Source organism: Neltuma alba, unplaced genomic scaffold (assembly GCF_004799145.2).
Source record: "Neltuma alba isolate B1F8T4 unplaced genomic scaffold, ASM479914v2 tig00011507_pilon, whole genome shotgun sequence".
NCBI classification, from domain to species: Eukaryota; Viridiplantae; Streptophyta; class Magnoliopsida; order Fabales; family Fabaceae; genus Neltuma; species Neltuma alba.
The window spans coordinates 17,129-41,217 of record NW_021636175.1 but is presented as its reverse complement, the minus strand read 5'-3'; the positions used below and the strand labels follow the sequence as shown (position 1 = coordinate 41,217).

General features: G+C 34.9%; 2 protein-coding genes, 1 non-coding gene and 1 pseudogene across 4 annotated transcripts; 3 read left to right on the top strand and 1 right to left on the bottom strand.

The window, feature by feature from the left end:
- The first annotated feature begins 2,393 nt into the window (after nt 1-2,393).
- LOC114714474 (RNA-binding protein 39) lies at nt 2,394-9,204 on the top strand. The gene is made up of 13 exons (XM_028899215.1): nt 2,394-3,086; nt 4,445-4,523; nt 4,630-4,686; nt 5,195-5,250; nt 6,125-6,353; nt 6,631-6,717; nt 6,801-6,875; nt 6,963-7,043; nt 7,670-7,734; nt 7,825-8,026; nt 8,109-8,197; nt 8,309-8,423; nt 8,853-9,204. Exons 1-13 carry the CDS (start codon nt 2,545-2,547, stop codon nt 8,892-8,894), a joined length of 1,719 nt encoding a protein of 572 aa, XP_028755048.1. The 5' UTR covers nt 2,394-2,544; the 3' UTR covers nt 8,895-9,204.
- A 1,634-nt stretch (nt 9,205-10,838) lies between these two features.
- On the top strand, nt 10,839-14,931 carry LOC114714476 (ribonuclease P protein subunit p25-like protein). Of its 2 annotated transcripts, none has more exons than XM_028899216.1 (9): nt 10,839-10,974; nt 11,107-11,229; nt 11,545-11,625; nt 11,720-11,808; nt 11,903-11,977; nt 13,488-13,549; nt 13,634-13,696; nt 13,861-14,043; nt 14,463-14,931. In XM_028899216.1, the coding sequence occupies exons 2-9, from the start codon at nt 11,107-11,109 to the stop codon at nt 14,543-14,545; spliced, it is 759 nt and encodes a 252-aa protein (XP_028755049.1). In that variant the 5' UTR covers nt 10,839-10,974; the 3' UTR covers nt 14,546-14,931. The 2 variants fall into 2 exon arrangements, with proteins under 2 accessions (XP_028755049.1, XP_028755050.1); XM_028899217.1 differs by having other exon boundaries at nt 11,070-11,229.
- Nucleotides 14,932-19,956: 5,025 nt separating this feature from the next.
- Nucleotides 19,957-20,030, top strand: TRNAI-AAU (transfer RNA isoleucine (anticodon AAU)). The gene has a single exon. It is a non-coding gene; the product is annotated as a tRNA-Ile (tRNA).
- An 844-nt stretch (nt 20,031-20,874) lies between these two features.
- On the bottom strand, nt 20,875-23,496 carry LOC114714471 (citrate-binding protein-like; annotated as a pseudogene).
- Between the last annotated feature and the right edge of the window lie 593 nt (nt 23,497-24,089).

Genomic DNA, 24,089 nt, shown 5'->3' with positions numbered 1-24,089 from the left:
AAGGATATTTTAGGAAAGATAACACTTATTCATCATAAATAACTAACTAAATTTATTTCCTTAATCTCCTCAAATTAGTCAACTAGCTCTTTTAATTAAGACCGGAAGTAGTAGTTCATGGACACGAGAACCACCCTCAAATAGTATTATATGAAGGAGATATGCTTTTTGAAACATAGTATTTGGATTTCACACCTTGATCCTGATCTTCAGAAAGTATATTAACCATATTTCTAAGACTATAATGAACTTCAGAATGATTCATGTTGCATTGAAAAGTAGACTTAAGGAGCTTTTCAAAGATAAGCCATTTGTCAAATTTGGAGTTGGATTGAAGAAGTCGTGACTAACCCAAAGTTGACCATTGTGCTAGACTATTTTAAATATCAAATTTGCATATACTCCAAATTTAGTACAGGTAAAAAAATGAGTCCAATCTAATTTGAGTCGATAAGCACTCTTTATATTATAATCATTTTAAGCTAACTAAAAATACTAACGATTTACTCCCAGTCAAGTCTAACTCTAATCTCATCCAAGTCAGAAGCTTCAGAAGTTCATCCTAATTATTTAAGCATATGCTTATGAGTTGGAAATCAAGCCAAAACTTCTCCTATACATGGCAAACATCATTAAAAGTATATTATAATGACATATTTCGTAGGAGATTAGACAAATATTGGAGCTCAACTGATATATAATGTTCTTTTTATCAAAAGTTTCAGACAGATAACTACAATGGTCATATTTTCAACAACAAGAAGAAAAGCTCAGCCAAAAAAAAAAAAAAGCTCAATGGTCATTTGCCCCACATTATGTTGGCGACAGCACCTAGATTCTTTAAAAATTCGACGGATATTCCAACTCCTTTATAATGCTATACAAATCTTGTTGATGGTAACACTTGCAGAGAAATGATAAATCCAAGTCGTGTCCTATGGACACTGGCTTTAAGAGTTATTTCGTAATTACCAGCAAAGTAAGAAGTGGCTAGGATTTAATGAATTCTTCCTATAAGAATAAGGTGAGTAGAATAGCGCAAGATAAAAGAACTCAGCAAGGCATAACACTAGATGAGGTAAGAGAGTTGCATGAAAGCTCAGAGCACGGTGGTACACTTTGAACTTTGGTTTCATACCCTTTTTATAGGTTGCGGATCACAATACCATTAGATAATTAACTCGTCAATAAATAGTCATGAACACATTTAAATGAGCAATTTTAATTAATGATTAACTAGTTCGATGACTATTTAAAAACCTTCAGTTACAGATGTTGAAAACATATTAATTAGACAAATATTTCTTATAAAAATGCCTAGTACCGTGTTTGGCTCGTGCACAAAAGTTGAGGGAAAATTGCTAGATTTGTCTCCGATGGCCCGTTGTAGTCCAAGATCAATTACTACTTAGATCCCCACAATCCCAAACGATGTGGGACTCTTCCTTTAACACACCCACACATATTATTTACAACATATTATCTATAAATAGAAGAGCAGTCAAAACCAAAAGAGAGAGAGTCAGTGCTTTAAAGTGCCAACATGCTGAATAGCTCCAAAACAAAACTCCCTTACTGTGCTGTAGAAATTGTGCACATGTATTTATGAGTGAGAAAAGAGTTTCTAAATGTGTTTAAGTGTTTAATCACTTATAGGAGAGGAGATCAGTACACCTTAATGTATTTATCAAAGAGGTTGTTACATTACAAATTGTAAGGGATAAAGATTGCCTCTAGTGAATAGGTATTGCCTTCGGTTTTGAAGCGGTTATAATGGTTCTCAAGTACTCGTGTTAAAACTTGAGGGATACAGTGGATTGAAAGTCTTAGAGGTGGTCTGAAGATCAGACGTGGATTTGTGAAAAGGCTGAATTAGGATAAATCATAATTTGCATCTTTTTTTTACCTCTTTATATTTTTGAGCTAATCCGTTTTACTTCTTTAATTGAGCTTTTGGTGTTCGTTATTTTTTATATTTAGAGTTGCTTATGATTTATACTTTATTGTCAAAAAGTTTTAAATTCTATTTCGCACCTAGCGTGCGCGCGCGTGTGTGAGAGAGTTTCATCCTGCTCATCTTTGTTGTCCTGCTCATCTTTGTTGTCTAGCTAGATATGGGCCAATCTTAGTTTGTTCTTTTTTCCCAAGAGTTGTTTGGACTTTGGACCAAAACAGACTCGGCCCTGGCAAGAAAAGTCGAACCAGTGTTATGATTGGGGGTATGTTGGGCCTTTGAGTCAGATTTTTAAAATTTTTTTTTCTTTTTTAAAAATAAATGAGCACGAAAGAGTTTTTCGCCCCTCCTCGTTTTAGTGGTCTTGTTTAGGCTCTTAACATTTGCTCCAAAAACACATCTATGCGTCCGAGGCGACGGATCTTCTAGACTAGACGGACGGATGTATCCAGTTGAAGTATCAAACCCTTAATTACGTTCTATCCGAGAAAACCCCCAAAACCCTAGAATTCCCGATTTCTGAAGCCCACACTGTCTTCGTCTTCTCCTCAAACAAGGGGTGAGCTTGAGATTGCGAACTCGAACAAATTATGGACTTTGACGAGTACGATTACTTGGAGAAGACAGTGGAGGAGCAGGGAGATCAGGATTTGACGAAGAGCAAGGAGAAAAACGATAAGAGCGAGAGGGCTTACAGGAAGCGTGACGTCGACGATGATGTTGACGGTGAAGACAAGAAGAGCAAGAGGTCCAGGGGCGACGACGAGAATGGGTCGAGGAAAGATCGTGAGGACCGCGACAGAGAACGCTCTAGTCGAGAAAAGGAACGGCGTAGGAGTAGCAGAGACAGAGAGAGGGACGGTGACAGGGAGCGAGAGAGGAGGAGTAGTAGGGAGAGAGATAGGGAGAAGGAGAGAGACAAGGAGAGGGAAAGAGAGAGAAGGGATAAAGAGAGGGAGAGGGAGAGAAGAGAGAGGGACAAGGAGAGGGAAAAAGAACGGGAGAGAAGGGAGAGAGAGAGGGAGAAGGAAAGGGAGAGGGAGAGGGAGGAGAGAGAGAGGTCCAGGAGAAGCAAAAGTCGTTCCGACCGAGACAGAGAAAGAGAACGAGAATTGGAGGCTAGAGATAGCCGGTAATGGTCTTTATTGCTTCATCTTGTTGGTGAATTTTGTTCTTCTTGCTACTTTATTCTTGGTCGAAAGTCCATACGAGTCATTTGTGTTCCTTGCCATCCATCTGATGAGCCCCATTAGTTGATGACGCGAACTGTAAACAACTACTTCTCGAATTGTTTCAGACAGCTCAACAAGTAGTTCAGCCTCTGTTTTGTTTAACATAGCTATTTTTTCCCTGCATCTGTGATGACTTCACTTTGTAAACCACTCGAGGGATTGATTAGGCTAAATTAACTCGTCCTGAATTTCTTATTTTGAACGAATGAATGGATGCATCCTTTTACCTGCAGTGCCTTGACTAAATTCTGAAGGCTATTGGCTAATCAAGGCAATGAGTTTGTTCACCCTCCCCGCCATCCATGTTTTTTCATAGTTTATAATTTTAGATTTTAGATTTTGGCTAGCAGTTAAAGTGGCGCTGCAGACTCTTTGAGTTTTGGTTTTACTCTATTGTAGTTCCCCTTGTCCCCTTCAGATATATATCATTCAGATTGAAATGGTCATATTCTATTAGGTAATGCATTTTGTAAGCTTGACCCTCAAGTACTGGGATTTTGAAGTTATTGTTGAGCAATTTTGTTTATCTTATGTTTGTGCTGTTGATAACATCCGATTTTTTTCCAATTAACATATGTTGTTTGCACTTTGTTGCCATTCTTTCCACTTTTTTCCTTATCCAAGGACGGGGTAAATGTTCTCTCTATCTGGTTGGAAGAAGCACCTTAAAGGGCGCCTCTGTTTTTTTTTTTTCCTTTTTTGTTTTTAAATCTGAATTATCTTAGCATCAAAACTTCGTAAATCAGATCGCTTTGCATGCGTGAAATTGAAACGTGCACCCTATTACTTGAGGATGATGTATATTATCTCATCCATGACATTTCTTGGGTAAGTGTTGGCGACTCTATCTTTCTTGTCTGTTTGAGACTTACACATTTGTGTTGAAATTTCCTGATATGAACTTATTGTTCGATCAATAACTAGGATTTTTTTAGTTTGATCTTCATCATTGAGTTTTATTTTGAATAATAGGACAGGATTTCAACATGAACAACTCTGAATAAATTTTCTCACAAAAATTCTTGGTCGATAGCTCTGATTGGTATGCAGTTATTTGTTTGAGTTCTGTTTTGAACTTGAATGTTTGAGTCATTGAGATGTTATAACCTCTCAGATTAAGTGCCATCTTGAACTCTAGTATATGTGATTTAGAATTTCAACTTTATAATATCCTTGTCCTATATAAACATCGTCTCTGGCGAGGCTCATTTTTTTCTATATAATTTGTTGTATACACTAAATTTTATTTATATTGCAGGAGATTTAGGGATAAGAAAGACGCTGTGGAACCTGAGGCAGATCCAGAAAGGGACCAGAGAACTGTTTTTGCATACCAGGTTGCGGGGTTTGCATTCTCTCTTATTATGGTTAAATTTTGGCCTACGCAGGTTTTTTTAAGATCCTTGATATACATGACTGATGTTTCCCTTATGATAATCATAGATGCCTCTAAAAGCAACTGAGAGAGATGTTTATGAATTCTTCTCGAAAGCTGGCAAGGTTAGATTTATTTTTTCGTAATGCATACTTTCATGACATTCTGTTGTGTTGTGTTAATCACTTCACTGGGAATCCTATTGTTGCTAACTTGCTATTAAAACTATTGTTGCGTCTGATTTCCCAATTTAGGTCTGTTGGTTTTAATTGATGATTGAGGGTATGAACATCATAGCGTTTGAGATGGTGTTAAAGTGTTTTAAATATAAATTACTTAGCCGAATTTGGTTGCTGTTGCATTTAGTTTTCCTTCGCCTTCAGTTTCTAGTGGTATGATGACTTTCCTTGAGTCTCAACATTCTATTTTTGCCGATTGAGTTGGCTTGAATCGAGATTAGTCAAAGTCCAATGTGGCTTAAGGTACCGGATTGTGTGGCACTTAGAAACAAAAGAAATTATGTATGTTACTGAGCATACCGTATGTGAAGAAGTAATGGGTGAATTTTTTATGTGCACCTCTGTTGTTTGATAATTCTTAGGTTATATTCTGTTCTAATGTTTTCATTTTCAGGTGAGGGATGTCCGTTTGATTATGGATAGGAATTCAAGGCGGTCTAAAGGAGTTGGGTATGTGCCATCTAATTAATAGATTTAGTCTATATGTATGTGATATTATGGTATCAGGATATCAAATGTGAAGAATCATATTTAACTGTATTCTTAAATGAACTAGCATTGCGATATGATGAGGGATGATGGGAATACCTTGCTCTCATGTTTAGTCAATTCATGCTGCGTGCTCAAGGTAGTAACATGACCCTTTTTTTCCTTTCCCAATTTTTGTCCTCTATGTCTGCCATGCAATGAGGATATCAATCTTATACTGATGAGCCTTCTCATTATTTTGCGTCTCTTATGATTTGAAGGCCATCTGTGCAAATTATAGGGTGGGATTTTAATAAAGTTGATGATAAATCTCATATTGGAGGAATTCCTATGTTTATTTTTTGCTGATTTATTGTTGGATGTGCGACTGATGGTAGGTTTCTAGATGATGTATGTGGGGATTTTGTGATGTTGCCTTGGTTTATCTCTTGGAATTAGTGGACCATTAATTTGTCATACGAGGCCAACTGCTTCTCAATAGGGAGCCTTTTTTTGGGATTTGATCTGCACGTCAGCATAATCAAGTGGAGACGACTTGCTACCTAGGACTTTCTAGGTCTATGGTTATTGATGGTGTCACCAATCTCATGATATGACATAATTGAATTACTTTAATGTCATTGTAATTTATGCTCTAGGTTTTTTAACTTCTGTTATCTCACTGACCAATACTTTCTTTGCATGAGTCAGATAAACAAAAGAAACTCAGTTAGAACTACTGCACTAGAGTTCATGTTTCTCTACATCTCTCTGCTTTATGCATTGTAAGTCTTAATTTCAACTTTTTGAATGGTAATGGTATGTAAGGTAATGTAAGTTCGTGGTGAGAATGCAGGTACATTGAATTTTATGATGTGATGTCAGTGCCAATGGCAATTGCTCTTTCTGGCCAACTGCTTCTTGGACAACCTGTAATGGTTAAACCTTCAGAGGCTGAAAAAAATCTTGTTCAGTCTAATACTACCAGTGGAGCTGCAGGGGTAGCAGGACCATATGGAGCAGTGGATAGGAAACTGTATGTGGGGAACCTTCACTTTAACATGACTGAGGCTCAGCTGAGAGAGGTAATCGGTTTTTTTCATCATTTTTTCTGTACATTGACTTAGGGAGGAGCAATGAGATGTATTTGACATGAATTCTCTTACTGTGGGTAAGGAGTAGAGAGGACTGATGTTTATTGAACTATTTTTAACATAACAAAGTTCACATCCCGTCATAACCAATGAATTAGTTTTCTTGAAACTGGAACAGTGCATCAACAATGATATGTTAAGTAGCTTTTTAAGAAGTGGAATCTTGATTTATCACTCATTAACTTTTGTTGTTTCTTTGCTGGTTTAGATTTTTGAGCCGTTTGGTCCAGTGGAGCTTGTTCAGCTACCCCTTGACATGGAGACAGGGCATTGCAAGGGTTTTGGCTTTGTGCAAGTTAGTTATCAACTTTGACAGATTACTAAAATTGACTTTGTGGATATAGTAGTGTTATTTATCCATTTCATTTATTTGGACAGTTTGCTAATCTCGAACATGCCAAGGCAGCTCAGAGTTTAAATGGCAAATTAGAGATTGCTGGCAGGACTATCAAGGTGACAATCCTTATCCCTCTTGTGTGTGTTCTTATGTGTTGATGATCATTTTGCTAGGTCTTGTTTGATTATGTCTTTCATGCACAGGTTTCATCAGTGACAGATCATGTTGGAGGCCAAGATACAACTGCAAAATCTGCAGATTTGGATGATGATGAGGGTGGATTGGTAAGTTTAAACTTAATTGTATGAAGTACTGCAGAATTGCTTCACACTGGAGGAATATAATTGGAATCTTGCCAAAAAATATTGCAGTCTTAGTTAATACTGAGAAACTGAAAATGTTAGTATCTTCTTGATGCTGCTTGGCTGGGTGGGATTGTGTTTTGATATTACTTGAGTGGCTACGATTATTTGAAGATTTGAATTAAATGTGGGCAGATTGCCATGACGGTTGCCGTATTTCTGACAAGTTTAATGAAGTTTTGGTGTTTTCCAGAATTGATGCCTTATTTTTTGGTGTTAAAATCGCACAATATTTTTCTTTGCTGTCCTCCGTAATTGAATATATTAGACGAGTGCTAAGAATGTTTTAACAAATTAGTGTTGTATTTTCCCCTTCTCTCCATGTTCATTAGGCTTAGGTTTGACATAGCTAGCGTTACTTCCAGCATTCCCTCTTCCTGGTCTGGTTACCTGTCAGATTTCCTTTTATGCCTTATCTTTAAGTTCGGGCCATGAGTAGGAGCCCATTGTCCTGTTTCTTCTTTTCCTCCTTTGGTGTTCATTTAACAGTGGCCTTTTTTATGGGGGGAAAAAGTAATTGACTGATATATTATGCTTTTTATATGCAGTCATTGAATGCTCAATCAAGAGCGATGCTTATGGCAAAGTTGGATCGCTCTGGTATTGCTACAAGGTTTGTCTATACCTACATATATATGCATGCGACTATGCATTTCTATCTGGTCATCTTCTTTATCAATTTAACAAATATGAAATGCTGCAGCATTGCAGGGTCTATGGGTGGTGTGCCTCTTGTGAATGGCTCAGCCCCTGCGCAGCAGGCTGTTAGTTTGCCAGTTGGGGGTCCGGGTATAGTACCTGCATCAGCTCTTCCAACAGCCATTATGCCTACCCCAGGAGCAGAGCCAGTTGGAACCCCCAGTGAGTGTTTGCTGCTGAAGAATATGTTTGATCCAACTACTGAGGTTTGCTTTTTCATGATATGCCGTTTCAGTTGTGCAATAATGTTGCTTTTGCTTGCTAATACTGATCTATTTTTATAAACAGACGGAACCAGATTTTGATGAGGATATTAAGGAGGATGTAGCAGAAGAATGTTCTAAATTTGGTCGGGTTAAGCATATTTATGTTGACAAGTAAGTATCTGAATGCATGGTAGTCATCCGCATGAATCTATTTTGTTCTTCTATTTTGAATGGCAAATGCAAATTGTGCGCAACTCATTAATTGGTCCATCTTTCATGCAGAAATAGTGCAGGTTTTGTGTATCTACGGTTTGAAACAGTGCAAGCAGCTAGTGCTGCTCAACAGGCAATGCACATGAGATGGTTTGCCCGCAGGTTGATTTCAGCGCTGTTCATGGTAATACCATACTGCCTTTATTTGGTTTTCTTGCTTGGCATTTTAGAACTGTTGTGATGTAGAACAATAACTAGAATGGGGAGAAGAAAAAGAAAGAGGGAGAAACAAAGGAAAAGATAGGGAAGTTGGGGGACAGAACTGAATTTTTCTAATGCTGAAAATTTTCTATTCCTGCGAAGTATAGATGATAAATAATAAAGCATCACTGGTCAATCGAAGCAGGTTCTGACTAGCAGTAAGCCAGCTATAACTTGGTTTATTCTGGGGGCATAATCCATGCTTTTGGTTTATTCTGGGGGCATAATCCATGCTTGAATTGATATGCCCCTTTGTTGGGTGTCTTTGTTTTCATCATGTGTTGCTGATCATTTCATAGATGGATAAAAATATAGACGAGTCTTAAAAATCTTGGTATTGTGTCATTTCCAGCAACCTCAGGCATATGAAGCGAAGTTTAAAGGAGAAGCTTGAAGAAGTGCTCAACATTTTAGTACTTCAACGAGTGCTCACAAATTGAGTTATAGTTTTGGTAGACTGACTCATGAATTGTATTCGATGTAGCAAATTGTGATTTCTATTGGCCAAGAATCCATTGTGTTATCTACCGGTGATATTAAGAATCGTTTTGGTATAGCCCGTTTCTGTAATTACACTATCGTGCTCCTCTTCATTTTATTTATACTTCTGGAAAATTAGGTATAGGTTGAGTGAGAGAACGCGGTAAATATGAACTGTATCATGGGATGTTCAGTGGTGGGTCAAAATCACAGCTTTTAAGGTTTCTAGTACGAGTTCTAATTTTAAGTTATCTTGACTTGGGCGCGTGAATAATTTGTGCTCAATAATTGAAGTTCCTGGAAATAACAATTTAGTTGATAACAAACTCATGGAGTCTGTCTCTTCATTTTTCTGGAGAAACATCATCAAAGGTGAATCATGGACCTGTAGTAGGTTGAATCCTTATCCCAAGAAGGTGATGATCAATTGCTTTTTGTATTCCAAATGCCCAATACCAATGGATTGTTATGCCATTTGGGCTTATAAGGATCTCCTTGTAGGTCGTATGATAATGTTTTTTTGAATTTTTGAATTGTTCGCAAAATCTCTTTCCATCGATTTGATTTTTTGCAGATAAAAATTTAATTATTATTTACATATAACTAAGTTGTCATCAATGTTATTTATGAAAGCCCGAGTTATTCAAAGTGTCACTTATAATTAAGTTTGTTTTCCTTCCTAATGGTGTTATTTACAGAAAACTCAAATGTTACCATGGTAAATTCAACTTGGTACTTATAGATGCCTGTATTGTTATTTAGTGGAGCGCATTTTGTTATTCATCAAAACCCAAATCGTTACTTGCCCAAAATTAAGTTGTTATTTACAGGCAACTAGTTAAGTTGTTATTTACTAATACCTAAATTTTCATCTACTTCAAGCTGCCTTTTACCTAAGTTATTATTTCTGTAAATCTTAATTATTTATATATAACCAAGTTGTTATTTACATAAATTCAAATTGTTATTTGCTAAAAATTTTGTTGTTTATTTAAACCCAAAGTGTAAGCTAAATTGTTATTTACAAATATTCAAGTTGTTGTTCTTGTTTTGGACATGGTTATTACTCATAGATGATATTGTATATTATCATCATTTCACAAGGTAACTCTAGGTCCGAACTTAAAAGGGCAATGCAACCGTGAGTCCAAATCTATATTCTTTATAAAAGGATTTAAGTTTGAAAAAATATCGAGTAGTTAAAGTTATATATTTAATGAATTTTTTAATTAATGCAATTTAAACATATGTACACCCACAAATATATCAATGTTGAGTTCAGGATCTCATCTAAACATGGCGTGTGGGGTTGTCGCGAGGGTAATTAGCTGTTGCAAATGGATTTTTTTTAATTAAATCAAAACAGTGCAACATTATATTTTTAAAATATGTTAATGTAATTAATTATATGGAAAACAATGGGTAGGAATCATTTGTTTTAATTTCATTGGAAAAACTCAAATAAAAGTGGGTAGAGATTTGTTTTGTAAATTCGATTTTATTTTCTTGAAATATATTACAAATTTAATTTTTTGTATTTTTATTAGAGGTAATTTTGTTTGAAGTGTTGTTATATACGGATACCTCTTTCGAGTGGGTTTTTTTTCCCCCATCACTCTCGAGTGGATTTGCAAATTTGTTTTTTGTTTTTTGTTTTTTCCACCAGCTACAAATTTGCTTTTATATGCATAGATGATAGAACATTCGAATTTTTTGGAAGTACAATTAATTTAAACATAATAAAGTTGGGCAATCAAAAGTAGCCCAAATGTGTGGGTTAGGTCCATTAGGCCCATTTCTTGGTTTTGCTTGGCGGCCACCTCGGCGATAAGACAGCGATCTCATAGCCCTACTCCATTGGTGTGGGACGAAGCTTTCGGAGTCTAATTTCAAATCCACAGTGAATCTCACAAGGATCGAAGGAGTGAGTGGTACTGTCGTCTCCTGTGGTCGAATCTTCAAGCGTTCGCTTCCAACCTGCGCGCACAAAAACGGTAAGAATAACTTGTAAATCCTAGAAGGCATGCTTTAATTTTGTTCGTATTTGGAGATTCTAGAACGTTGTTTAACACCTCATTTCTGAAACTAGCGATTTTGCTGTTTGTGTTTTTGGCGCTGGGGAACAGATGGATAGATATCAGAGGGTCGAGAAGCCCAGGGCTGAGACTCCTATAAACGAGAATGAGATACGCATTACAACTCAAGGCAGGATGAGAAACTATATTACTTATGCTACCACTCTCCTACAGGTATTTCCTTTATCCGCATCCAAAGAGCTAACTTTAAGGTCAATGGTTTTTTCTTGGGGAAGAAGAACTTTTCTAGTGTCTGGGTTTTAAGATACCGATAGTTTTATGTGCCATATTTATGCTTTGGAGAGAGAGATCAAATATATTTATTATATTTGATTTATTTTAGTCTCTAGAAAACTTATCCCCCGCAGTTTTATTTCCTTTGCGGGTAGTTGCACCCCCCCACCCCGGGGCGGCCAAAAATAAAAAAGATTGGGCTGATTTAGCTATTATGTTATCTTCTCCATTTTACTCCTCTTGAATTTTCTGCAGGAAAAAGGATCTGATGAAATTGTTCTAAAAGCAATGGGCAGGGCTATCAATAAGACTGTTATGATCGCTGAACTGATCAAGGTGGGACGGCAGGCGTCTCTATATTTATGTTACTGCATGGTGCTATGTTAATCAGTTTCTCTTGCTTGGAGAGTAATCTGTTTCCTTGTTTCAGCGAAGGATTGTGGGTCTACACCAAAATAATGCAATTGGTTCAACTGACATCACAGACATGTGGGAGCCTCTTGAAGAAGGCTTACTTCCGTATGGAATTGTTTTTTGTCCCTCCCTTATCAAATGATTTTTTTTATTTTTGGGTAGAGAGTAGTGACCCTTCTGATTTCCCTTTATCCCACAGTTTGGAGACTATTCGCCATGTTTCTATGATCACAATTACTTTGTCAAAGAAGCAGCTGGACACCTCCTCCTCTGGGTAAGAAATTGTTTAATATCCTCTGATACGACTAAAATTACTGTTAGATGCTCTTTTGTATGGATAATTTATAATGGCTTAAATGTTTCAAAGCTGTAGGCAATACATCATAAGTTAAGATCATCTGTGTTAATTTCAGTTAGGAATCATGATGATGGCTTGAGCTTATATGTAAAATATCTTTTTGGCTGCTTCTGACATCTAGTGATGGATGTTGTAATTGTTGCTTTGCTTCGTGAGCTTGCAATATAATTTTTATTGTTTAATTCTTCTGTCATTAAAATAGTTGGAGCATATATGCACAATAGTCCATCCTGTTGTGTTGAGTTAATTTTTCCAGAAAAAAGTATTGAACAAACAGCAACTGCTGCGCCACTACTTTGTTTCTGAGTTAGTGATGTTTGATGCTCCAATGTGTTAGCCATATCTTACTATGGATGTCCGATATAATATGACTGCTTTAATGGTTTGGCATGTTTGGGATTGGAGATCCCTTTTGAAAATATGGTTGACTAAAATAATTTACCCTAGTTCAAATAAGTTCATGGACTTATTTTTTTTCAGAATTCATCAGATCTCCAATTTTAATAAGGTCCTTTTCTAAAATTTATAGAACCTTCTGTATTGTATTTTCAGAAATGGCTGATTGTCCCCTTGATTTTATGTTAAGTTTTAAATATTGGAGGCGTGTGTTATTCTATAATTATTACAAGTGAGATTCTTAATTGACCATTAATTTTTTCTGTCTTTCTAGTCCTGTGTTGGGGAGTAGATGCGATGTCCTAGATATTGATTTTAAGAAACAGCAAAAGAATGTCTGATAATACTGACCCGCCCATTTATATTTTCTCAATGTCCTCTGGTTCTAATTTTCTTGTAGAGATAAAACGCCTCAATTCCAAACATTTGGCAGTGTTCTGGTCTTTGGTGTTTGTTCTTTGTCATTTTACAATGTCCTCTGTCTCTATGTTTCTTGTAGAAATAAAACACTTCAATTCCAAACATTTTGCAGTGTTCTGGTTTTTGATGTTTGCTCATTGTCACTTTACAATGCTGCTTTCTGTTTTATTGATTCCCCTGCTGGATTGTCATTCGTCTTTTGTGCATGAATAAAAATTAGTGATGGTCATCGTTTGATCTTTAATTTTTATCATCTCCTATGAGAAAATATTTTGGAAGATGCTAGCTCGCAATCCATTTGTCCTTCTGTTAATCTGTGATGACAGAAGACTTATCCTATTGGATGAGAAGGATGGTTTCTTATTTTGTTTATATATTGGATTATGGCATTATCATTTAGGTTTTGTAATTAGTTGCTTGAGGTAACTTAGATATTAATTAGGGATTCAAACAAAGGCATTTTGCATGGGGATTTTTCATATCGTCGTATCTCCGGGTTTTCTTGCATTCTTTCTGGTTATGCAGCATCATGTAAGGTCTTCCGTGCTTCTTACATGAGTACTGTTTTTGTGACCTTTTCCTAACATTTTAAGGATCCCCTCTCATGCAGATACCAGCCTCCGCTTCCAGCTGATCAAGTAAAACCTTTAAATGAATATGAAGAGGAAGGAGGTGAATTGATAGCTGTTTTGCTTAAAACGTAGAATGCTTATTTGGATACTATGCCATGAGTTACTTAAATTTGATCTCATGCAGAAAGCGCACCAATGGGTAGAGGAAGGGGTCGGGGTCGGAGTCGTGGAAGGGGCAGGGGTAGAGGTATTACCAACCACTTTAACTGTAGTTGGCTTATGGCTGTAGCCTAGAATTATAGAAACTCTCTTGTTGATCTTATTATTGTTGGTTTTAGCTTGATTCATTTGTTTTGTTTGTTGGAGTTAGCTTAAATTGCTCGCTAGAGTGATTATGTTTCATGTACTTAGGACATTACAATGGAGGCATAGAATATTATGGAGATGGATGGGATGGTGGGAGAAGCTATGGTGGAGGTTATGGTGGCAGAGGCCGTGGCCGTGCTAGGGGTCGTGGGAGAGGACGTGGCTATGGGGGCCCATCTGTTGGGTACTATGATTATGCTGAATACGATGCACCACCCGCACCACGTGGTAAGCTTACATATTGATGGTGTCGAGTCTCCGACACATGGAAGATATATGTTGTGCCTAGATTGCAATTTTATTGTATTATCAATATAATTTTGTTTTCAGCCAAAAAAATTGTTTATGCGAGGTGGATTCTGGGATAACAAACGGTTGTTATTGTTGCAAGTCAATGTCATGATGAATGGATGTGTTCGTATTAAGTCAATGTCATGTAAATTATGGTTCTGTTTGCTTTACAGAGGCATCTCTGACGTCAAGCTTCTGATGAAAAGGACCAAAATTTTTCTGATCTTATTCCACAAGCTTTTTCCATTTTCATATTCTATTCTTTCTTATCACATAAAAATGACATTTCTTGTCCTCGTACTCTCATAGGGACTTAGTGTGCACAGTGGTAATTCTTATTGCTGGTGGTTTTGCAGGGCGTGGCCGTGGAAGGGGAAGGGGCCGTGGACGTGGTCGTAATAATAGATTAGATGGAGCAGGTCGTGGTGCTGCTGCATGATCATGTGGGCTGCTTATTATCGTGTATATTTTCAGTTGGAAGTTGGTTTTCTTCTGCCTAGTTCCTTGTGAGATTTGCTGATATTTTGGTATTTATTTGGGGTCTAGTGTTAGAGCCTGGTCCTTTGCAGTTTTGCCCAAGTAATTTTTTTCCCCCCTTACCTTCTCTTTTGTAATCACTAAGTTATAAATTTTGTCCCAATTTTCAGTAGTTTGCAGGTTAGGCTTATTTACTTTGTGTTAGAAGATGGAAAGTGTACAATTTCTTTTTTAATAGGAGGAATTATGTTAGTGAATTCTTTCAATTTTTACATAAGTGGATGTTGCATTTACAAAGTGTAGTCTGTACCCATAGCATAGGATTGATAGTTTTGATCAACTTTGAATAATCGTTATGGAGTCTTTGGTGTGCTTCTAACTTGAAAGCCATTCCAGCTAAGCAAGTTCAGTTGCTGAATGAAAGGTAAAACTAGAAATGAAATCTTGTAAACATTAAAAAAAATATTAACCTGCCGCCAATAGATGCAGGCTCAAAAGAGCATTTTTGGATCAGCGTTCCGTTCATCCTTCCCAAGTCCAAGTTCGAGAGCAGAAAATCACGTTCAACTTGGGGAGCCAAACCAGATGCCATGGTCAATGAACAAGGTTTGTGAGAGGTTTCACTTCGCAAACGCGTTTTTTATTGGATTAACGTTGATGGGAAAATACTCTCGTTTTTCAGAAGACCAAAAGAAGCTTTTGCAAATATAAACAAGTCATTTTTGCTTGGTTTTATGGGTCTCCAATTTCCACCACATACTTTCATTTGAATAAGGTGACCTGACTTGCCCCTGTGGAATGTAAAAGTATAAGGTAAGGCCAATGTCTTTGTCTCGATCCTCTCAACTCAGTCTCACTTCCATCCAAAGAATATGCAAAGCAGCAGAGAAAGTTCAGTCGTAAATTACCCCAATTTGTTGGAAGGTGAATTCAATAAATTCAAACATTCACCTTGAAATCTTAGCTCACCATGTCGTTTTATAGGCTCTCCAGATTACTCTTTCTTTGTCAAAACCTTTTGTTTCTTTTTCTCTTAGTACAAGAATTAAATAATTAATTTATGAATATTAAAAAAAATTAGTTAAGTATATTATTTCTGAGAAATACATGCCATTTTCTCTATAAAATACTTGTTTTAATCATGTGTATTAGAATTAACTTTGACGAAAATTCTTTTAATTTGTGTAATCAATAATGATAATTTGAAAAAAAATAATTATAAATTTGAAAGATAAAGTGAATTGAAATATAATATTTAAGATCAAAATATAATTTTTATTTATTTCTTATAGTTTGGATTAGAGGGAGTATTATGTGCATAAATAACATCTTGGGCGATAAAACTCAATCATCATTGAGCTCGTTGGTTCGATTGATAAATGGTGACTTAAATGTTGATCTGTTCTATAATATTTTAAAACCAACTCAACAGAAATAGTTAAATGTATTATAAGTGAAAACAAGTCAAAAATAACAACAATCAACAAAGCTTAGTATTTTTATTTTTATATAATTTTTCATACAAAATATCAAATAATTACAGTCGATTATACACCAATTTGGCTACGGTTGAATAATAAATTCTGAACTAAGCAAAACTTAGCATTTTTATTTTCACAACAATTTGATTCGATCAATAAGCAAGGGTTGCCTGTCCCATTTTGACAAACAACTCAACTTATATTTCTTTGACTGCATTATTACATTGTGCGTTACGTTGATAGTACTTTACATGAAACATAAGTTTGAGTTGTACTATTCGTTATTTGTAAGCAAGAAAATCCATGGGTTCTTAAGAACAAAAATAATGGACATCAGTATTGTAAATCTAAACTGGGATGGGATTTGTTCAAATGAATCCTGCAGAAAGTGAGATTGTAATAGAAGCTTGCTGATTTACACACCAAAATCTAGCTTGGGCTGAAGTAACAATAATAAGTCAATTGGATATTAATTTAGCCTGCTAATTAGGCTTATATCATAATCAAAATATAATGGATAGAAAGAAGATAAAGAGAAAATTACATGAGGTTTTAGTTCAGAAGTTGGCCTTGATGATTCTGTTTTTATCAGCTTCAACAACAACAGGCATGGTGGTTTTGTAAATACTCTCAAGCGATCGATATTTCTTCTGCTCCTTCATGCGCCGAACAACGACAACCTCGTCATTCCCGAAAATCTCATGAATTTTCGCACAAGTCGCAGCATCGCTCAAGCTTCCACTTTCGTCCACCTCTTCTTCTTCGTCTGCGATTCTCTCCCTCTCCCTCTTCTTCTTCTGGTGGTGGTCGTCGTCTTCGTCACGGTGCTGCCGACGATCGGCCGCTGCGACGTCGTTTCTCACTGTAAAACCTTTCTGGGTTTTGCTTTTGCATGAAGCAGACGCTTCTGCCATTGCCATTAATCTGTGTTTTGCTTGGTAATAATTAGCACTGAGAAATTTTGGTGGTGTATATATATTGTGTGTGCGTGTACGTGTGTGTATGTATTATATATATGTGTGGGTGGGTGTGGGGGAGCGTGTTCTTGAGGGTACGAACGCGTTATTTCGGAAATGGCTAATAATGAGAAAGTGCGACGTTGGTTCGCTGAACATGGCAAAACGTGCTCCAAGAATCATTAATAATAATTAAAGTTTTACTTAGCCTCGGCAAATTCTAATTAGTCAAAGAGAAATGAAATAGGAAAAAAGAATTACTGTATGGATTTCGGAATAATGCTTTAGGTGTATATGTGTGCATAAATCCTAGATAATATATAAAATTAACCTACTTTTTTTTTGGTCGGCATATAAAATTAACCTACTCACTGTTAAGTTTACTAAATAATCCTTTTTATATGAAAATATGGAGCTTAATTAATTAATTAATTGCAAGGGTTTCACACAATCAAGATTGTCCACTAATAATATACATTAGACATTGTGCTATTCATGAATTTTTTTTATATCTAATGCAATGTGAAAAAAAAAATATTGTGTAATTAATATAAAATCTCAATAACTCGTTTATAGAGTGACTGATTCCATTAATTAGCAAATATTGATTTGAACGTGAGACTTGATTATGAGACAATTCGTTATGAATTGGATTAATATTTATTGACCCAGCATGGATACTTTGCCACATTAACAAATAATTAAATACTGGCTATTTAATTTATTGAATAGAATTGATTCATATTATGAATGCGAATACAAGTCTTTAATTTCTTGGGCATCTTGCCTTTTCAAGCTGACCCCTATTCAGCCATGAATTGAAATAATCAAAGCATACATGTTTTGTTGTCTTGTGGTGTGGATATATATATAATGAACCCCAACAGGACTGCGAAAAAGTCCATATAGACTATGTCTTCATTATTTCTATATATATATGATTTACGGTTTTTATCAAGTTCTGAGAAGATTGAAATAATTGTTTTTATCTATCTATTTATGAATTAATATAATCTTTAGTCTCTCAAATTGATCTCGGTCCTTCAAGTTTCAAACTATAGGTTTTGGTCCCTTTAGTTTTTTTTCATTTAAAATATATTTTCATTTAAAACATGGGTCCTTATAATCTAATAAAAATTTCATCTAAAACATTAATCCCTATAATCTAATAAAAACTTAAACCATTTTACCCCGTGAGGGACTAAAATCTATAGTTTGAAACTTGAGGGACCAAAACATGTGATTTGAAATTTGAGAGATTAAAACCAAAATAAGGACAAACTTAATGGACCAAAGATTATATTAACCTTTTATTTATTCCTTCCCATCTTTCTATTAATAAGAGAATTTGGTTGGAACTACTTAATTAGTGTATACCCAATGCATCTTTCGTTCTTTGCTCATTTATCTTGAGGAGGAGTTTTTAAGCGATTAAGCTCATGGTTAAAGAGAGGTGGCTTAATTAATTATACTTTATCAGAGAGAAATTTCAAATACATCAGAATTAGAGTTTGAGATCCTTAGACAGAAATTTAATCCTAGTTGATACGTTAGTTCATTTTCAAAGTACTTTTATCATACGTGACGAAGGAGAATCTGGACGTTTACTTTGACCAGTCAAATTAATTAATTAAACACAGTACGTTCGTAGTAATGTACTCTGGTCCTATTTACAGGACAGAGAGAAAAAGTTTTTTTTGATTCTATTTATAAGTCACTTTATTAAATTTTTAGTATGAAGGTGTTATTTTGTTTTTCATTTATTATAGTGTAAATAGTTTTTTTTTTTAAAGATGTATATATTAAATATGGGTAAAGTTAAAAAATTACTATATTTTAATAGAGAGTTAATACATTTTAAAATTTTCCTTGATCAATGTAAAACATATTAAAAATACCTTATAAATAGGACAAAAGAAATATATAACACACATATAACTGTTCAATTTAATTGGCATCCCAATCAAACGACTTTGACTGGACTCCAAAACATCGTAAAAATAAACAAAAGCTCAACTAACTGGGACATCTTCAATCAAATTAAGCAAGCTCTCCCGTGTGGGCTCCTTTTCAAGAATTTGACTATTTTAAAGACAAATGCTCGCCAGTTTTATGTTAGTCTCACGTACACGTGAAGACTTTCATGACGACCATCATATCGAGGAGATCCAATATCAGACAAAACAACACAATTGGTTTCTATTATATTTGGTCATTATATATATGTATATATTTATATCATGGTACCAGAGTTAACACATATTTTGAATAAAATATTTCTAAGCAAGCGCTGTTTCAGACATTCAGTAGTGTTACGATTAATATAAGGAAATAAAAATCCAAAATGCGTAATATATTCTAGATTTTGCAGAGGGAAGCTAATAATAATATTATATATGTCGGTGTATGTGTGAATATATTCTTCATTTCTGATGGTTGAAGAAATATATTAATATAAAACTGATACTACTTCCGGTCCTTAATATAAGACCCTATTTGACTTTTATTTTGGTCATAAATATAAGACCCCAATCCACTTTGTCTCTCATATTTATACATTTTTTTTCCAAAATAGCACTTCTAATAATGATAGTTTTAATTAATACACTTGATTAGTAAGGATATTTTAGGAAAGACAACACTTATTTAGAACAAATAACTAACTCAACTTATTTTATTAATCTCCTCAAATTAGTCAACTGGCTCTTATAATTAGGACCGGAGGTAGTATAAACTAAATGCATCATTATTGATTGAATAGTGATAATGGAGTTCTGGAACTAGCGAGGCATCTAATTACACAGGTTCTGATACATCATATTGCACGGTTACGCTGTTCACCTTCGCTGCGAGCGCGGTGTCTTCATCAGGGGGAAACTATACTGTTATATGCCACTATAGAATATTTAATTATTAGCTAAGGTCACTTGACAACTGGCCTATTAGCTCAGTTGGTTAGAGCGTCGTGCTAATAACGCGAAGGTCGCAGGTTCGAGACCTGCATGGGCCATTTGATGTGTTATTTTATATTTTTCAATGTTCAGCTTTCCTCCCTGGTTTCACGGTTCACGCCTCCTTGGCATTACGCAACATTTTATTATCTATTTTTAGTCAATGTACTTTTGTTGAAGTTTATCTTCTTGTTTTTCTTTTTTTTCCTATTTCCAATATCCCTACCCAACGTTATGTTATCTTCTCCATTTATTCTATATCTTTTTCTCAGTTCTCATTCCCTACGCAACATTTTATTCCAAACAACTTTTAAATTATTCATCAAATGCGGTCATTAATATGTTGGCAAAAAAAAAAGATAATACAATAACTGATAACTTACTTTCCCTATATTTAGCCACCTATATATACTACGAATTTTTCAGTTAAAAAAAAAAAACTACCAAGTACCAAACGGAACCAATACACACACACACACAAAAATAAGAAGCAGCTTTTTGTTAATAGGATTGAATAATAATGCAGATAATTATAACAAGAATAAAATAATGAAGAAATCATATCTTTTAATCATGAAAGAGCACTAAGCTCATACATAACAACTCATAATAAACAGCTCTTGACAGTGATGAACAAACCCCAAGCCTATGTGGGTGACACGGTGAGGAAGTAACACTCCAACAAACTCCTCATACATATAAATAATCCATAAACTAAGACCCTCTTTATATAAAGCCTTAAAATGATTAAGGCAACTAATTGTGATATTAATTACTTAATTTTTAATATAAGATTTAGTTCGTAGTTAAAATATATTAAGAATAGAAGCTAGTATATCATATCTCCAACACGTTTTATTCATCAGAACAAATCACACATAAATATCCCAAGTAGGTGAAACATCAGTGAGGTTTGTGAAGAACTCTAATTCCCTTCCAATGAGATTCCATGTAGGAAGAAGAGTCATCCTGAGAATAAACTCCAAATTTGAAGTAATGGGAGGTTCCTCCTTGCCCAGGAGATTCATAAACCAGAACTCTATCTATATAAATCTTCACTGTCGAAGCTTCCACGTCATGGATCACATTTAACTGGAACCACCTGTCCCATATATATGGAACTAGAACAGGCCTCCTATAATAAGTAAGAGAACCATCAAACGTTAAAATCATCAAAGTCGTCGCACGTTTACGATGTGCCCCGAACACTTGCATAATGCAAAACCCTGAAGTACCACTAGGTACGTATCCATGCCCTTCAAATTGCCACACCCGTGAAGAATAATCATAACCCTGAAAAAGAGAACACGAGACGTCACATTAAATTCTTTAATTTTTCACACAAAACACAAGCACAATGACACACACATACACACAAGAGGCTTACGTGGATTCGAATTTCAGATCGAGGGTTGGTGGGGCTATTTTTGCTGAGAGGTTTGTCAGTAGAATATACCCAAAATTTGTGTACTCCGCCATGGAAGCTGTACCTCGAGCTTACGGGTAAGTTATAACTTATAAGGCTTGTGGTGTCTGAAATTGGAGGTGTTTAGTGGGAGTTCAGGGAAACCTAGGGTTAGGTCCCCGTGGGATTGGCTTCTCACACTAAGCAATGAACAAAATCAGACCAGTAAGCTCAAAACATTAATCTGATGGATAGATCCCATGTTGAACTAAGGGCCAAGATATGGGGTAATGAGATGACCTGAATCTGCGTGTATTTATATTTGCTGTTGAAGGTTTAGAAGCATAATCATAATTGAGAAAACTTCCTTCGTTACAGATACGTAGTAAATTTTGGTAGATTGAAAAGGTCAAATAAATTAATTAATCATATAACAAATATAATGTGACATCTCCTTAGAAAAATACATTTATGTAACATTAGATTATAAGTTGGGCAAATTATTTTAGTAAAAAATGATAAACATGAGAAACTAGATAAATTGAAGTTTTATATTTAGGACCAAATTTAACTCTCAAACAAATATCTCTTATTTCTTAATAAATACACTTAGAAATGCTACATAGGATGACACCAAGTCACCAACTAAAATACGAGTTTCTTATGGAAGTTATCATTTAAAAATAAAAATTTATTTTAATACAAATTTCAGTTAAAAATAATGTCATTAGAATCTTCTTAACGATGTTAACTTATTGAATTAAACTGTATATTTATAAAATAAAAAGAAGGTTTGTATAATTGATGCAAACTAGAAGAGTAGTAAGAGTATTTTACTCATAAAATAAAAGATGTTTCCGCTATATATGTCACCTTCGTTTATAATTAAGATGTAAGATAAAGTTCTAATAGATGCGTTCATAAAGAAAAGGCCAAGGGTATTAACAAACAAACATATAGTAAGAGTAGTAGTAATAATAGTAATAATAATAATAATAATAATAATTTTTTAGAAACAAGAAAAGGTCAAGGGTGGTGCCTCGCGTTATACGTTGAAAATTGATCGCCAGATAACGATTTGAGAAAACATTAAAACTTCACCAAAAAAAGTTCTTTAAAAAAAAAATTAGTACCACTTCCGCAAGCATTTGTGCATGTGAAGACAAGAAGATCACAAAGCTCTAAATATAAGGTCAAAACTAATGAAAGCTTATTATGACCTACTACAGCCTGCCATGCGTAAGTCACAAGATCAAAACCTCGACGTGTATCCTTCCAAGAGATCCCAATCAACTTTAATTTCTCTGTGCAGGGACTATTTTCTAAAGATATTAGTCTCTCTCTAAATTCAAGGATATCAAAATTTAAGATGAATATGCAACGGACTCATTATGTTAAAATAAAATTTTTATTTTTACTTTTATTATTTTAATCCATTTCAATTTCATTCATTCTTTTCAGCAACCAAATGGCCTTTTAATTAATTAATGTCAATTCGGATACCAAAATTTGTAAGGTAGTTATGTTAAATATGCATAAAAAATAAATGCATGTAATATATTCAAAAAATAAATAAAAAAGGAAAAATAATAAACATGAAAATTAAATATTAATTTTCTTTTTAAAATAACTTATGTAAAGACGGATGTCAAGTATAACATAGCCATTCTGTTAGATAAATTATATTGTTCTATAAAGTTATTATATTCTCTTATTTAGTGGAAGGCCAAAAAGCAGACAACAGTATCTCAGTCTTCATCTGAAGCAAAGTACCGTGCTCTGGCTTTGACAACTTGTGAAATTCAGTGGTTGCTTTATCTCTTGATTGATTTTGATGTCTCACATTTGGCTGCAGCTCCTCTATCTCGTGACAATCAATCTGCTACCCAGATCACAACAAATCCAACATTTCATGAAAGGACCAGGCATATATTGAGCTTAACTGTCAGTTAGTAACTAAAACCATACACCTTCTTCCTGTCAAGTCAGGAGACCAATTGGCTAAAGTATTCACCAGATCACCCCATCCTACACGCTTTCATGATCCCATTTCCAAGCTTGGCATGAAAAACATACTTGCTCAAGCCTGTGGGAGTGTCAAGTATATATAACATAGCCATTTTGTTATATAAATTATATTGTCGTATAAAGTGATTATATTATGTTATGTAAAGCTTTCCAGACTCGTGTGTGTGTGTCCACACCTCATTTGATCAATAAGAATTCAAGTCATTTTTCCATATTCAGTTTCAACATATTCTAATGGATGCTTTCAGAAAGAAAACGTCAAAGGTGGTCTTGCGTATCGGATAGAATTAAAGTTCATTGTGGTTGGTAATGATTGAATAAAACTTCACCAAAATATTTTAAAGAAAAAAACAGATCAGAGAGACAATGATTGCTATATAAATAATATTATCTTCAAAAGCAGTTATATATATACACACACAAACGACATATCACAAAAAGTAAATTGAGTATAAGGTCATTTGACTAATGGCTGAGAGCTTATCCTAGTACAGCTAGCCAAAAAAAAAAAGGGAATCCTAGTACAGCTAGCCAGCTGCTAGTTCAAGGAATAATTACCTACGAATAAGATTACAGGTATGCAAGAAATTAAAAGTCTTGGAAATTTTACAGTTTTTATCTTTTAAGTCATAGTGTCTCTTGCAAATGAGTCTTAATTAGGAGATTTTTATTTGTGTATGAAAAC

Bases quoted from the DNA above. Each gene is read 5' to 3' on its own strand.
- LOC114714474 (XM_028899215.1), top strand. From the start codon at position 2,545: ATGGACTTTGACGAGTACGATTACTTGGAGAAGACAGTGGAGGAGCAG. The intron at 5,251-6,124 runs GTATGTGCCATC...GTGAGAATGCAG, and splicing joins AGGCGGTCTAAAGGAGTTGG to GTACATTGAATTTTATGATG. The intron at 8,198-8,308 runs GTAAGTATCTGA...TCTTTCATGCAG, and splicing joins AAGCATATTTATGTTGACAA to AAATAGTGCAGGTTTTGTGT.
- LOC114714476 (XM_028899216.1), top strand. From the start codon at position 11,107: ATGGATAGATATCAGAGGGTCGAGAAGCCCAGGGCTGAGACTCCTATA. The intron at 13,697-13,860 runs GTATTACCAACC...TCATGTACTTAG, and splicing joins TGGAAGGGGCAGGGGTAGAG to GACATTACAATGGAGGCATA. The intron at 14,044-14,462 runs GTAAGCTTACAT...GTGGTTTTGCAG, and splicing joins TGCACCACCCGCACCACGTG to GGCGTGGCCGTGGAAGGGGA.